This window comes from Pygocentrus nattereri, chromosome 8 (genome assembly GCF_015220715.1).
Source record: "Pygocentrus nattereri isolate fPygNat1 chromosome 8, fPygNat1.pri, whole genome shotgun sequence".
Lineage (NCBI taxonomy): Eukaryota > Metazoa > Chordata > Actinopteri > Characiformes > Serrasalmidae > Pygocentrus > Pygocentrus nattereri.
Genome location: NC_051218.1, coordinates 489,262 through 505,767, shown reverse-complemented (window position 1 = coordinate 505,767; position 16,506 = coordinate 489,262). Strand labels below are relative to the sequence as shown.

At 42.9% G+C, this 16,506-nt stretch overlaps 1 protein-coding gene across 4 annotated transcripts in view; it reads left to right on the top strand.

Annotated features, from left to right (window-relative positions):
* The window catches only part of LOC108442730 (solute carrier family 45 member 3), a 40,731-nt gene extending 24,225 nt beyond the window's left edge, over positions 1 to 16,506 (top strand). For 2 of the 4 annotated variants that reach the window (XM_017722911.2, XM_017722910.2), the window contains exons 2-5: positions 3,829 to 4,168; positions 11,071 to 11,907; positions 13,064 to 13,329; positions 13,765 to 16,506. In XM_017722911.2, the coding sequence (XP_017578400.1) occupies positions 4,021 to 4,168; positions 11,071 to 11,907; positions 13,064 to 13,329; positions 13,765 to 14,169 (1,656 nt within the window). In that variant the 5' untranslated portion in view covers positions 3,829 to 4,020 and the 3' untranslated portion in view covers positions 14,170 to 16,506. Of the gene's footprint in view, positions 1 to 244; positions 375 to 1,006; positions 1,084 to 3,828; positions 4,169 to 11,070; positions 11,908 to 13,063; positions 13,330 to 13,764 lie in introns of those variants that run through there. The other 2 variants (XM_037540311.1, XM_017722912.2) reach the window with 2 other exon arrangements.

Below are 16,506 nucleotides of genomic sequence, written 5' to 3'. Positions count from 1 at the left end.
CACTTCAAGAGCAGATGGGCCACACTGGTTGAGGAATTTCACACCAAATATGAATTTAGCACCTGGTTGTTTTTCTTTCCCCCTGGAAGGCGGCGACGGCTGCTCAGAGTGTTCTCTCACATCCCTCAGGCTCAGATGGTGCGGTGGCAGCAGGCTGGGGACTCGGGAGCCAAAGCGATCGAGAGACGCAGATAGGCACCAGATCAAGTGCCGTCCACAGGCTGCCCTCTCTGAACCGGGAGTACTTGGAGCTCTTGCGCTGATTGAAGAGCTGTTATATCGCTAGACCATTTGAGGCAGACTGAGGCTGGAGAGAACTGGATCAGCTTGTCTTCTACACACTAGAGCAGAGTTTTGGATCTGATTCACAGTAGGTCAGAAATGCTTGACTTTCTTTTTTTGCTGTGTCGTTTATGGTCATTTCTATTTAGAAGAATAGCAACACTTTTGTCCCTCTAAGTGGACAGGATATAGACGGCAGAGCTATTCAGAGCTGACTGCGCACTTCGTGAGATCGGGGGAATGATGCCTTTTACTGATTGATAGGTCACGCCCAGGAGGCTTGTGGGAGGAAGTGCTCTCTGAAGTGGGGGTTTTGTTTGGTGTTGTGTTTCACTGGGCAGCACATTAAAGACGCACGAGTTTGGTATTTGTTGAACGTGTGGATGAGGACACCAGGCTGTGGTTATAGAAGAGGGTGTGGAGGTAAGTACTGGTCATGGGCAGATTACTGTAGGCACTGATGAGGCTGTAATGGCATAGTGGCTGAAAAAAAGGATTTATAGTTTGAACTTCAGTGCTAATTTAATGGCTTGGTAGCAGGGATGCACAATGACATGACACCATATTGGCATCGGCAGATATTTGCTTAAAAAACGTATATTGGCATCGGACAGATGCTACAGATGCTTTGACTGACCGATATTTCAAACTGATATTTATTGTACTCCGGAAAAGCAGAATGTTTAAACATGTTGTAAATGCTTATGTATCGGCATAGGCACACGGAAATGATTGGACATCGACATCCGCTCATGATGCCCATACGGGTGCCTCCCCACTTGATAGTACTGTGAGATGCAGGTGAGAAAGCAGTAAAAGATCTGTGTACATTGTGTGCTTGTTATTGTTAAGGTTGCTGAGTTCCCACACAGACTGCACTGTTATTCTTCCCAAGTTTCTAGAACACCTGAGCCAGGTAATCAGTACTTATTGGCTTAGCTCTACTGGCGGTTTAACAAGAACAAAACTGTGGACTATCTGGGAGGGTCCTTGAGATCCAGACTGGAAACGGCTTGTGATATATAAAATGTGATATTGAGATTAAGGCTTAATTTAGGGGTGGGCGATGGCTAAATTATAACATCACAATACTTTGAAACATTTTAAATACATAATATGTAATATTCTAAACTTTAGTAAGTTGGAGGAGACAAAACAGAAACCATTGGGCCGCTTTGCCACGAAAAGCTATCCTTCCATCCATCCTCTAAGCCGCTTATCCTTCTCGGTTGCGGAGGGCGCTGGAGCCTATTCCAGTGTTCAGGAAACACCCTGGACAGATCGCCAGTCCATCGCAGGACATATACAAACACACACATACTCACACCTAGGCATGATTTAGTGTCTCCAATGGGCCTGACTGCATGTCTTTGCATTGTGGGAGGAAAACCATGCAGACGTGAACATGCCGACTCCACAGAAAGGACCCTGGTCACTGGACAGGGAATCGAACCCAGGCCCTCCTTGCTGTGAGGTGAGGTGACAGCGCCACCGTGCTGCCTGCAAGAAACTATAAAAAACACATTTCAGCCAAATGGATGAGGAGATTTTATGAGCCCAAATCATGGATATAGTGTTCAGTGGACTATCACTACAGTGTAGAGGAGGGCAGGCAGTCTGTATATGATATGCTTGCTTTGTGCATAACTGTCTACTAAGACTTGGCAAGCCTGCAGGAAATGCCAAGAGTCTTGACTCATTAAGAGTGCTTTTCCACGAACAATAGCTGCTAATTAGAGGCAGCGGGGCTTGGTGAGGAGGCTCTTGACATGGCCTGCACTAATCAGGCCTGAGGGAATAAGCTTATGACAGAGCAAGCGGGGGAAAGCGAGTCCATGGAGAGGATGACCTGGCTGTGGCCTACGGGTGAGGCGTGAGGTGCCCAAAGCCCCTGAGGAATGTGCCCCGCTCCCTCCATCACTCACACACACCACAAACGCTCAGGCCTCCTGCAAAGCAGCGAGCAAAGAACCAAATGGACCGCAGCTCACAAATGAATTACAATCTCGCTTTCAGCCTGTCTGTTAAACGCTGGAACGTTTGACGTTGATTTTCTTTAACGGGTGGGTTTTGATTCTGAATGATTAAGGCCTGGGGCTGGTTCCCAGTGCAGGAGGTCTTTTTAAGTTAGCTGAATAATTGAACCCTTTTAACTCTAAAGACTCATATGTAGGTCCTCACTTCAGCTCCTCCCTCTCATGAGGATAGTAGTTCTTTAAACAGACTGGCATAGTAGTCACCAAACAGTAAGATTAGGAATAATAAGCCTAATGTTTAAAGGGACTTCCACACACTTTCTAAATGTAATAATTAAATAATTAAGATGTAAGCAAAGCATTTCAGAGTGGTCTGATTTGAAATGCACCATTCTAGAGAAATCAGTCAGAGTCAGAATTGTTCACAGAGGTGGTAACAGGAGTCAGACACCCAGAGAGTGTAATGTGTCTAAAAGCTCCCTCAAAGAAAACCAGTGAACTGTTTAGGAATGTGTTTATGCCCAAGATATTGTTTTATAGTTTTAATATAGTTTATAGTTTTGTTAATAGTTTTAGGGTTTTATCCTGAGATGTTTTTTTGATTCAGTTATGGCAGAGACGTATATGCAGGGCATTCTAAGGCAAAAAAGTCCCTAAAGAAAACCTTTTTTTTCACTCACCATTTGCTGTTGTCAGAACAAAATTTTCATTTTTCATTTTCATTTTTCAGTTTTGACATGATTTGAAAATGCCTGTTGGCCTTTACATTGGGTGTAAGTTTCATGAAGAATGGGCCAAAAGAAGTGGTCCAAAATGACTTACAAAAAAGTTTGGTTCCATTGACTTACATTAAAAGTCAAGTAGGTTTTTGCCTTCTCCTGTAAACTTACCGTTTTGATCATACAAGCTTTTCTTCTGACAGCAGCGCGTTTTTAACATTACATATAACTCAGAGGATGCGTCCATTTGGATAGTAAATAAAATAGCTATATTTGCCTGATGGCTGTATTAATCATTGTGACCCTTAGTTGGTGATCAGCATCACTGTAAAGAAATGTGACACTTTGTTTAATCTCAGTGATTAAACTATGTAGAAATTGTTAAAGAAAAAAAACGGTGGAGTTCCCTTTTAAGGACTTAAGAGAAAAGGTTGTTGCTGTTGTCTAATAGGAATGTCCCAGACCTCTCACCCATGAGAAACAGGGCTAGTCTTTGAGTTTGTTATCTGGCTGTGAAATATTTGAGTATTTTGTTTTGTAACTGAGAAACTTTGTGAAATGCCTCCCTGACGCTTTTCTGCAAACTAGCACATTTTTCAAGTTGCACAACTTCTGGCTTGCAGTTTGATCGTTATTAGCAATCTCATCTGCTGTGGTTGAAGGAGATGATGTGCACAAACTGATTATTTGCTGTTTTTCCGCGAATGTCAGGTTTTCTGAGTTTGGGCTCCTTATTATGGTGTTTGGAGAAAGAGCTATCTGCATTGATTACACTTTTAAAGATTCTCCTTTGGGCACACCTTGTGATCTCTCTGTCTAAACACTGCTCTCTGTGTTTTGGTTTCTTTCAGATCCAGAATGCTGAAGACACGATGGATCCTCTGAGTTATCTGAGGTTGCTGCAAGCCTGCACCCCCCCAGCTCTCCTTCACCCTACACGCCGCCTTCGTTCCAGGGCGTCTGACCACAAAGAGTCTGGCTCCTGGCTGACTGACTAGAGCCCCCACACACATAGGTGAAAGGTGACCCGTCCCTGTGGAAGTATGCCTGGATGGAGGTCCCAGTGGCGTCTGGTGCTACTCAACCTGCTGACCTGTGGCCTGGAGATCTGCGTGGCAGCTGGAATCACCTATGTGCCCCCGCTGCTGTTGGAGGCTGGTGTGGAGGAGAAGTACATGACCATGGTGCTGGGTAAGCTTTATTAATGGACTTCACAGTAAAAGCACAGTTATAAATCCATAATCATGCATTTTCTTCACCTTCACCTGCCAGGAGACCCATGTGGTACAAGTAGCCGTGCTGAATTTGGTTATCCTTCTTGACGGTGTCAAGCTGGAACACATGGGTTGAGCTAGAGATACTGCAGACAATTGATTGGTCAAACTAGGGATGGGCACTATGGGAAAAATATCATATTACGAATTTCATGATACACAATACGTATCATGAATTTTCGATATGCAGACAGTACATTAGTAGCGCCACATTAAAAAACTACCATGAAAAAGTCTTTTATTTTCTCAGTATCTCACATACTGTGGTCCACTACATCCAATTAAACAAGCCTAGTCCTGGTCTCTTTATACTAAGAGGGGCGGGGGAGGATGTATCCTTCAGCATTCTGTAATATGAAATAATTATAAAATGATAAATTATCCCTCAGCTAGCCAGCCTGACCGTTAAACCCACTGCCTACTTCCGTCACCTTTGTTCTGATTTACAAGCTATTATATTACAATATGGTACCTTTAACTGCAGGTGTGCCTTTTAGTTTTACATTTGAATTGCTGGATGTAGCAGTTCATGGTACGTTTTAGCCTCTCGACATTGGTGAACCTCACCAAACACCACATACTCTGACTTCAAATGCAGGCAATGTCCACAATTTGCTCAGAATACGAAATGTATTACGACAACAATGACATGCCGTCATATTGCCCACCTCTCTGTCAAATGCATTTGTCACGGTGTCGTCATTTGTCGTCTACGCTAGCTAGCTATAATCTCTGTGGTTGGTTAGTGTAGTGGGTAACACCTCTGCCTTCTACGCTGTAGACTGGGGTTCAATCCCCACCTGGGTAAACACCCTACACTACACCAATAAGGGTCCTTGGGCAAGACTCCTAACACCACCTTGGCCTACCTGTGTAAAATGATCAAGATGTAAGTCGCTCTGGATCAGAGCGTCAGCAAAAATGCCGTAAATGTAAATAATGTCAGATCACACTGTGCCTCTTCACATAAACCCAAATGGCGAGAGCGGCTGAATTCAGTAGCTCCCCGATTGTTGCTTCTGCTACTGTTGTTTACTGTTAACATTAGTATTGCAAGAGAATCGCACAGCCTACAAAGAACCCCCGTCTACTTTCGCAGGTACCGTAGTGCAATAAGAAACAAGAGCAGGTACCGGACCAGAGTACAGATAGTTCTGGGTTTGCATTAGTAACCTTTACTTTCCTCGTCCCTCTCCTAACCTCCGTGCTATTCCAGGTATTTCTCTATACACTGATATATTCTGAGAGAAAACACATTTATATATCTCAGCGACGAGGAGGAGCTTTCTCACTTGTGGCTTTATCAACTGACTGGCTCTTCTTTTTGAAGGGCGGGACTTTCCCTGGAAAAAAAGTTGAAAGCTTTCATTTTTCAACCAGTGAACTGTCGTTTTTTTGGTTTTTTTTAAATAATGCCTTTGTAAGAACTAGTGCACAAGCACACGGAGCTAAAGCGGTGAGGCGAGTATTCGTTCTCGCAGAAACAAAACAGTGTATGTTCTGGTTCGGACACTTCCCCCGTGTACATGTACAAGTCGTCAGACTCCTGTGGGAATGTCTGTACACGACACCGGCACACATTCAGCCTTAGAGCCAACCAACCGTCCAGATGTATGAAACAAGGTATGAGTAACAAGAAAAGTTGATGTATGAAGCCTAGACTTTGTCACAAGGACAGACTGAAGCCAGTTTCTTTCCCACCCAAGAGTCCGTTCTGTAATGGGGGTCATTATCTGAATTAGTGGCTGTATCATCTGCTTTGCTCAGGTGGTATTCAGGAGTTAATTGAAAGGTTCTACAGCCCAGGAAGCGAAGCTGGAATCTGGAGGGCAGCAGGTGTGTGGAAGCTGTGTAGTTTTACTGCTGATGGGTTAAACACACGGGACTTTCCTGTGGCTCTCAGCAGGGTGCTACATCACCAAACTTATTTAGACCAGTAATAAGCACCAGTAATTAGTGGCTTGTTTTATATTACAATGAACAAATACTTCTGATGTGAGTTCAGTTTACAGGGACAGCTGAGGTGACTGTGATCACCTGCTCACTCCTAGTTTATTAATAGTGACTGAATCTGATCAACAAGAAACATCCTCACAGTGAAAACAGCAGAAACGTGTAAAACGCACTCTAACATGAAATATGATCATAATGATATATCATGAAAAAATCTATGAAGAGAAACTGTGTCGCTGAGTCTGCAATGCTACAGTTTATATATTATTTAAGAATCTGCGGGAGCTTCTGCTTTTTAGGGGGCAGTGGTGGGCTGGAGGTTAGGGAACTGGCCCAGTTGCTGGTTCGATCCCCAGAGCCGACAGTCCATGACTGAGGTGCCCTTGAGCAAGACACCTAACCCCCAACTGCTCCCCGGGGCGCTGTGGATTGGGCTGCCCACCGCTACGGGCAAGTGTGCTCACTGCCCCCTAGTGTGTATGTGGTGTTTCACTTCACGGACGGGTTAAACGCCGAGGTGGAATTTCCCCGTTTGTGGGATTAAAAAAGTATGACTTCACTTTTTGTTTGCTTTTAGGAATGAGACAGCTGATAACAGAAAATCATATTTGATAATTCAGTTAGTAAAGCACAGTTTATCTAAAACTACTGGAGACATTTTTGACCATATTACATGATCTTTGGTCAATTTGATGTGAAAATTCATAATGATATTGATCACCCCATTTTCATATACTATTCTTTATATTTGGGCTAGTCTGTCCATTTGACTGTCATTTACAACGTATGAACACCCCTGAGTATGGATGTTTAGCTGATTTTCTAATTAAAAACACTTTAAGGAACACTTGAAATAAAGCATTTTCTCTTCATTCTAGTGCACTTTTTGAGTTAAACATTGCAAAAAAACTAAATATAAAACATGCCATAACTATTTGCTTTAGGCCTTAAAAGCAGTTTTACAGGTAAAAAATGAAAAACCTGATCTTTCACACTAGGGCTTGTGCTTGCTTGTGGTTTATTGGCTATTTCCAAGCTGAAGCTGCTGCGTGACTTGGTGAAACTTGCCATGCCGTTTTGATGTCTTTCAGAATAAGCTGTCATGCAGTGTCATTGTCGCTGTTGTTACTCAGTAGATCCTTTTCATCCTCCTCTTTGTCTTGTTTCTGCTATTTAGAAATAATAATAATAAATAATAATAAAATTGATAACATCGGAGTTATGAAGGTTTCAGAGCGTTCTATAGCTCTGGCTATTCACAGGGCTTATATTCAGGTCTTGATTAAATCAAACCTTTTCCTACTGGAGGCCAAAACACAATACACAATCACTTAAAACAGTGACAGCCACACAAACGTTAAAATAACTCAGCCCCGGACTTGGTGTATTTAGAAGTGCGCTGGTGGTTGTTGTGGGTGCCATATGAATAGATACATTATTCCACAGCCGTAAATGATTTCCACGTGGTACGGCTCTCTGAGACTGTATTGTGACCAGAGCGCCAAGGAAAGGCCAACGGTTACTACAGACTGAGTGGGCAAGCTATACAGAGTGTGATAATGTCCACTGCACTCCATCAGCAGCTACAGAGCTGAAGAGAAAGAGTGTGTGTGTGTGTGTGTGTGTGTGTGTGTGTGTGTGTGTGTGTGTGTGTGTGTGTGTGTGTGTGTGTGTGTGTGTGTGTGCATGCAGTTTTCTCCAGCCTGGAAGGAGCTGCGTATTTTCTAAACTCACAATGGCAGAAGAATGCAGAACACTGCTTTTCTCAGCGCAGCATCCGTAACCAGAGTAAACGCTGAACTTTCGAGAGCCTAAAATGGAGTTTGTGTATAAAGTTCGCAGGGTTTAAAATGTAGTCGCGTACGGCTCCAGGGAATTTGCTGCAAACGTTTTTTTCTCATTGGTCAGTAGCTTTTGGAGGTGTTTGGTAATGCCTTTTTGTGATTGGTGGGCTTCTTTGTCCTACTTCAGTGTGACCCGAGGAATAAAGCGAGTGTCAGTGTGTCCCAGCTGGTGTCTTTCTGAGCAGAATAACGGTTCTGACCACCCTCTGTGGTTTTGTGCAGGGGTAGCGAGCACCTCAACCGAGTGTTTGTGTGCGTCAGACTCTGCTCCATTGTTTCTAAGTGTGTATATGTGAGTGTGTTTTGTGCCTTTAGCGTTATATTGGGACGCTTTTCATGTGCGATAAATGAACAACCCCATTTAGACCCATTGAAATTCAAATGGTGAGAAATCTAAATATAAGCACTTATTTTGAGAAGAGTGTCTTTTCAACCTTGACAACCTCAAATAACTTCTCCTTCCAAAAGATACGCACACTTCTGGTTTTCATGAATAATAAATGATCCATTCTTACAGATCTCAGGTCCACTTGGCCGCTCCGTCTGCCTATTCTTGCTAAATTGTGTTTTGTAGGCCTAGTTCTTTAACCAAATGGAGTTAGCTACTTTGAACACTTTAAAGGGGAGTTCTACTGATGTTTAAAAATGTCTGCATAATTAAACCATTAAGAAAAGCCATTCAGAGTGGCTTGATATGCACCCTTTGAGTGAAACCCACTGAGTCAGAAGAAATCAGACATTTTTAGTGCTTCTAAAAGCTTCTCAGAACATCATTACCTGGTGCCTGGTGTCTGAGACGTTGGGCGTCACTCACCACTACCTTACTAAGCTTTTCTCAAGTGTGTTCTTGAGGAAGGTCCTAAGAAAAGGTCTACAGATTCATGACCTGTTCTTAAAGTGCAGAACCTGAAGACTTCACGCCTCTTTTCTCTTGAGTGTGTGTTGATTCTGTTCTTACCAGAACGTCAGAAACTGGGAAAACTGTGTAAGTGGGTTATAAGAATACACTTCCTGTTAAGAACGGTTGGTGAATGACACACATTGTTTTGTGTTGCTTTTGAAAGGTTTCAGCCTTAAATGTATTTTATTTATCATTTATTCACGGTGAAGAGGTTTATAAGGTAAAACATTCCCCAGATTTAGCACTATTATATCAGCATTCCATATAAACGTTCGGAAGACACATGTAAGGCTACTGGTCATTTTGGACAGTAGATAAAATCTATATTACTACCATTATAAAGAAATCAGAGTCAGTCGTTTTGTCTACAATCAGCTATTTTACATCAAACCACTCTGGCTGACTTTGTTAACATCATAATGACTGGATTATGAGAATTGTTTAAATCAGTGAAGTTACTCTTTTACTTCGCCTGTTCTGATCAGAGCTGCGCAAAGTACTGGGAGCGTTTATCGGAACACAGTTCCAAACTCTAATTTGCAATACGTTCAATACTTGCAGCACTCTGCCGAAATGCAGTAGCACCAGGCTGACTCAGTTTTGTGTTCAATCCAGTAAACACTAGAAAATGAGTATTTTTAACCTATTCCAAAAGTATCATTTGGTATTAAAATACTACAGTTAGTATTGATCTGTTATCATGACAGGATCTGACTGTAGATTAGATTCTTTAGTAAAATGCTAAACTACAATAAGCTCCTTCATGATGGTCAGAGGGCTGGTAGCAGGGAGGGATGACAGACCTAGTGAGGCTTAGGTGCTCTCCCTGATCAAACTTGAAGTGGCTTCTAAAGTTGTAACCAAACTTTTTATCTCTATTTTTGATGGTTTTCAGTTTGTGACATAATTTGAAAGCACCTGTTACCTTTTATACTTTATATTATAAAAAGTCTGGTTCCACTGACTTTACATTGGAAGTAGTTTTTTTTCCTTCTCCTGTAAAGTTACCACTCTGGAGACACAAGGTTTTGTTCTGACAACAGCGAGACGTGTGTATGTGCACATATTTGTTTAGAAAGAAACTGTACACAGTAACGATCCCAGCTGTGCACTAGTTTTACTGATAACTACGTTTAAGCAGGAGGCAGAAGCCCACTGTCTGTACTCTGTAGCTGAAACACTGCTTGCTGCCCTCACTGACTGAAATATCCTTTGATAAATTTCTTTAAGGCCAGCTAGTTCCCTCGGCTATCTGTTTCCACTGCTCCCACAGCGATACCCCTTGGTAGGAATAACACGTGCTTTGTCAAGAATCGCTTCAATGCCGTTACATCACCAGGGAACTCTTGAATTGTTTTAGGTGTGTTATTCCAAACCAGTCCCCTCTTTGCCCTTTTGAGTCACAAAACTTATGGGAACTTTACTTTGGGTTATAATTCTTTACAAATGCTCTTTGTGTGTGGTCCCCAATGGCTTTCAAATGGACTGACCACACAACATTTACTTGACAGTGACCTATGCTTTATATATTCACCAATATCACTGATAAATTTCATATCAGGTTTAAAATGATAAGAACTTTAAATATTAGTACATTGGCTCATCACTTGGATCACATGTTGGCCTATTGAGCCAGCACTGTTCTGGATCATACAGTATTTATGCAGATGGCCTGCAGTGAACTTAATATGTTCTTGAACATCTTCTCAACTCATCACCCGCCCCTCCAGATAGAAATAGCCCCTGAGAATTTGGACACGAATCAAATGAAAATCTAGGCCCAGTGAGCAAGCTTAGTCATCTTCTTTAATTAGAAAGGCTGTGGAGAGGGATGGTGGGGTGCAGAGCTGGTGTTTGGTCAAATGTACACATGTACTTTTAGAGACAGACCGTGCTAAAAAGGTTTAGAGGTAGAAAATGAATGAATGTCCTAAGCCGGTTTTTGATTTAAAAAATAGCTGAAAAGTAGATCAAAATAACCAACGTTAGCTCACTGCAGCACAACAAATCATTGTAAACACATCGCTTATTTCAGGATACCTGACTAATGGGCTGCTGCAGGTATTTGTCAGCATTTACGGCATGTGTATGAATATAAAATATCCGTTTTCTTTTCTGCAGGCATTGGTCCTGTCCTGGGCCTCCTCTTCATCCCTCTCATTGGCTCAGCCAGTGACCACTGCAACAGCATCTATGGCCGCCGCCGGCCCTTCATCTGGCTGCTTTCGCTTGGTGTTCTCCTGGCTCTCCTCATCATCCCCCACGCTGATGTCCTGGCCGTTCACCTCAGCTGGGGCAGCAGCCGCTCGAACCAGGCCCTCCAGATAGGCCTGCTCATCCTGGGCGTGGGCCTGCTGGACTTTTGCGGTCAGGTGTGCTTCACGCCACTGGAGGCACTGTTGTCTGATCTATACCGTGAGCGCGAGGACTGTGCCCAGGCCTTCGCCATGTTCTCCTTCATGGTCAGTCTGGGTGGCTGCGTCGGCTACCTGTTGCCCGCACTGGACTGGAGCGGTGGCCTCTTGGCCTACTACCTGGGTGGGCAGGCCGAGTGTCTTTTCACCCTCCTCATCCTCATCTTCATTGTCAGCGTGCTGGTCACCATGAAGGTGTCGGAGGAGCCTTCCTGCAGACCACTGGTGCCGGAGGCCGGGCCATCGAATGCCGGACGCTGTGGCCCTCGCTCTTGCTGCTACGTGTTACAGTGTAAACTCAGACTTCTGAAGTCTGGTCCACTGCTGTGCTTTCTCAGGACTTGCTGGTCCATGACCCCAGCAATTTACAGGAGCTACTGCCACGTTCCGCGAGTCATGAGGCAGCTGTGTGTGGCTCAGTTGTGCAGCTGGATGGCCGTCATGTCCTTCATGCTCTTCTATACGGACTTTGTGGGCGAGGGACTGTATGAAGGAGTGCCCAGTGCTGCTCCGGGCACTGTGCTCAGACAGCGATATGATGAAGGTGAGATCGTCTACTTTCTGTCAATTCTAAAAGGGATAATTAGTGTATTTTTAGTTTTTAGTTTAACCTTCGGTGTCTGTATAGTATGAATATTCTCCCTAGTTGCCCAGTGGTGGTTGTGGGAACAATGAGAATCTTGAATGTTTGTCTGTGCTAGTAAACAGAGATGGTCAGTCTTCGCTGCCCTTGGCCTCACTTGACTGTCTGTCTTCTGTCAGAAGTGGCCTGCTCTGTGTTTCCTGCTCCCGCACAAGTGATCATTTTCCCTGATAATGATTTTGTTTTGCTGGACTTCTTTTGCTGTGTCCTCCCTGTCTCATCTGCCAGAGTGTCTGGCTCTTCTGAGTGAACTTGAGTTCACCTTCACCCACGGTCAGTGCCTGTGCGGTGCGTCATCCAAACATCCAGCTGGATGCATGAAGGCCGCTCCCTCCTTCCCTGTAGCGAGGCTGAAAAGACCACCCCACAGCCTCTTTCTCCAGTGCAGAATTTTGATATAGAACTATATGGAAGTAAATGAAGTCTGGCAACATAGCCTAACAATAGCAACTACAAAACCCATGGCCGTTATATGAGTTTATTTCTGAGCATGGGTGGACTAGCAGAACACAGCCCAGCTTCAGACGTGCTTGTTTCAGAGGAACTTGGCTCTGCAGCCCTGTGTTTAAAGTCTGAATTCCTGCTCTTAGCTGAATTCTCTTCCTTAGCTGTTTGAAATGGAAAGCTAGAGCGTTTGCAAATACATGCCTCAGTAAACACAAGTAAGATTTAAGGCTAGCTTTGTCTGTGATGTTTTGATATGGTCAGCCTGAATTCTGTCTTACATTTGAGGCATGATTCTCTCCCTCGTCCTAGGACAGGAATGTTAAACTCTACTCCCAGAAGACCACTGTTGCTCAGCTTAGGGTTTTTTTTTTGCTGATTATTGATCCTGTTCCAACTTATTGGATCATTAATAAGACCTTTATAAATATGCAGTGATCAAGTGAAAACAATGTGCAGTGCTGTAGCTCTGAGACTTTCACTGTGACACCCCTGGTCCCTGAAAACAAAATTTAGGAATTTGAGGAAACTGTTCTTTAAAAATATTTAAAAGTTAATGTGACATGTATTTTTTGACTAATGTAAAATTAGTAATGTAATGTCTTTCCTGCAGGCATCCGTATGGGCAGCCTGGGGCTGTTCCTACAATGTGCTACCTCAACTTTCTTCTCGCTGGTCATGAGCCGGCTGGTGCATGTGTTTGGCTCCAGAAAGGTCTACCTGAGCAGCATGGTGTCCTTCACCGTCTCGGCATTGATCATTTGTCTGTCCAAGAGTGTGCTACTGGTCACTGCCATGTCTGCGCTCACAGGGTTTGCTTATGCCACTCTGCAGACTCTGCCGTACACGCTCACCTGCCACTACCATAAAGAGAAGGAGGTAGGTCATTCAGCAGCTAATACTGTGTCATACTTAGAAGCTCTGGTGTGTCGTAGAAGGGAAAAAACATGACACATAAATCATATAAAATCATATAAATATTCAGTATCGCTGTTTGTGGAATAAAACCTCATATCTCCAGAATGGTCACTTTACAGGAGAAGGAAAAAAACACACTTTACTTTTAATGGAAGTCAATGGAACCAAGTCATTTTGGTCCATTCATCATGAAATTTACACAAAATGTAAAGGACAACATGCAACTTTTCAAAATCTTAAAAACAAAAATGGCCATATGAAGTTTTGTTCCGACAGCAGTGAAATACATTCTCATGTAGTGCACAAACATCATGACAAGCAGGAAACCATAAACCAACCAGCTCCATATTTTGATGGTACTCTTGCTCTTTTAAAGGCCTTTGTCACTTCCCACAGGTGTACATGCAGACCAAAAAGACGCACAAGAGTGGACTGAGCATCACCCATGAGTCCGTATGTCTCACATTAGATGATGACACTGGTGATCTGAACCATAAGAGCGGCTATGCTAATGGCCATGTACACTATGACCAGGAATATTACCCCTCTCAGCACAGTCAGAATGGTACGCCTCCTGCTCTGGGATCAGATGATTATGACAAACGGGGGGTGGGCTTGGATTTTGCCATTCTGGACAGCACCTTCCTGCTCTCTCAGGTCTTCCCTACCTTCTTCATGGGCATGATCGTCCAGTTCACACAGTCAGTCACTGCCTACGTTGCCTCTTCTGCCATTTTCGGTGCAATTGGTGTTTATTTTGCCACACACATTATCTTTGACCAAAAGGATCTTAAAGAGTGAGAGAATACATCTGATGAAAAGACTCGAGGGGCATAAAATCACAAGTTGTTCGTCTTGGGAAACGTGTGTATGATAGCCGAAAGAGAAACACTGCATGCTATAAGCAAGCTCTGTAATAGAAATACACTTTAAAGTACCATAAAACCAAAACTGGACAAAGACCCATCGTCACAGCCTCTGCAGTTATTCGTTATCTGACCCGCTCTTCTTCTGTCTGCTGTTTGCCCACACAAGAGCATCCTGCTTGCACCACCATGCTTCCTCATCGCTCAACGGACAATTTGGAAAAATCTCTTGCTACTTCATTTTCACTGCTCACTGGCACAGACCAGGAAACTGTCCTTTCTAAGTTAATGCTCTAGTTCATTTCCTTCCATTTGCACTGATGCACGTTTTACCATCCCAGTCCTCATTGTTGAGCTGTTCACTCTGGGATGGCCTACGCAATATAAGCCAAGCAGGCCAAGGAAGGCCGGCCCAGACGGCCCGACAGTGCTGCCCTCATAACAGCTCCACGCTGATCAAGCTGTTTTGTTCATTCATAGTTTATACTGAGTTTTAAGGACAAATTATGCATTTGAAAGAGCCTTTTCACCAACACAATGAATGGAATGAAACTTGGACCAACGGACACATCAGTCAGGTGCAATGTGTGATGATGCAAATACCCTTTATGTTACTTTAAGAAAAATTTAGAAAAATAACTATTTTATTGTATATATTTTTATATATCAATAATATATATAAAGATATTTATATCCCTATGGGAATTTTTATGCAACCTGCTTAGTGAGGTCATCTCTATTTATCTTCTGCTGTTCTCATCAAACAAAAAAAAGTTCTTTTTCATGAACTACAGTTTGTCTTTGTGGTTAGAAACCAGCACTAATAGCCAAGTACAGCCAGAATCTACCAAGACAATCTAGGTTATTTTTGTATGGCGGTCTAAACTACCTATATCACACCATGTGCCACAAATGTTCACAAATTTGTAGAAGAGTGCAGCAGGGCAGAGAAAGGTGTTATTAACTCAATGTGAATTTTAGGAAGATGCCCCATCAAATGTAGTGTGCTTTCTAACAGACGAACAATCGGACTCTCAGGATGGACCCACTGTCTCATCAAAGCTTCCGTTATGTGCCAGCGCACTAACAGGTATCCATCAACGAGTATTCACATTAAAAACTGAAGAGGGTATCTATCTATCTATGTGTGCCAGCCTCTACAGGCATGTGTAGTTTATTATGCCTGCTGTTTACAGTTCAAATCCAAATGTACTGTCGAATTGTGAAGGCAGAGTTATTGTCTATCAGTTATCATTTCATGACTTTTGCACTCCTCTGTCTTGCAAGTCTGGTAATACCTTAAGTATTCTGTTTGGTATGGATTTGGCAGCGCTATTAGCTCATTTACTGCATTGTGTGGACTTCACTGCCGTTTGTGTGAGGGCTCAAACCCTTTGAGATCATTTAGAATTTTTTTTCTTTTGTTTTGAATTTGTTTGTTTCACATCTGGTTGTAGTTCTGTTGTGGTTGTTTTGTCTTGGAGCTAACTGTTCACCTTGCTTTGTTTTCCCAAGATGAATAACCGCCTGACCTCTTTATATTAATGAATCTCAGCTCTAAAGTGCCTGAATAAACCTCTGTAAATAGGCCTCTGTAAATAGGTATTTACTTACCAGGTCAGGAAAAAAACCCAAGCACAATGCTTTTTTCTTTTGCTGTGTGAGTTAAGGCTGTTAATGTGATGCCTTTTCCTGTGAGATGAAGATAAATTATTCTTTTTATTCTTTTTTTATAGACAGACTGCTATTTATTTGAAAATGCCTTCGTCCTGCTTCGGAGCTGTGCATGCAGTGCTTTCACACTTTGAAGCTTGTGTTATGAGACTGTTCATCTGATTCCATGTATGTCTACCTTTCATAATGAATTACTATGAGTTGATATTAATGATGCTGTACAAACAGGCAAAAGGGGCCACTGCCTCAGCACAAAACACCGTATAGTGTATCATCCATCACCCTGTCGGGCTCTGTGTGCCTCATATTGAACTGCAAATGTGTACGTTACAGTGTGCCATCACTGGATGTCACAACACGTTAACAGCTGCCACCTCGAAAAAGGACAAATTCAGCGATTCACTAAGACACACACAGTATTGCCAATCATGTTGCATATTGTAAGCGCAACAGACAACAGTTCTGTTTACACAAGGAGCCGGTCAGGATATCTGTAACCACTGTACTTGTGCAACGTCCTGGGATTTTTATGCTTATCATTAAAATGTTTTTTGTTTAATAGTAACATCACATTAAATTAAACCTTTTTGTAACAGTG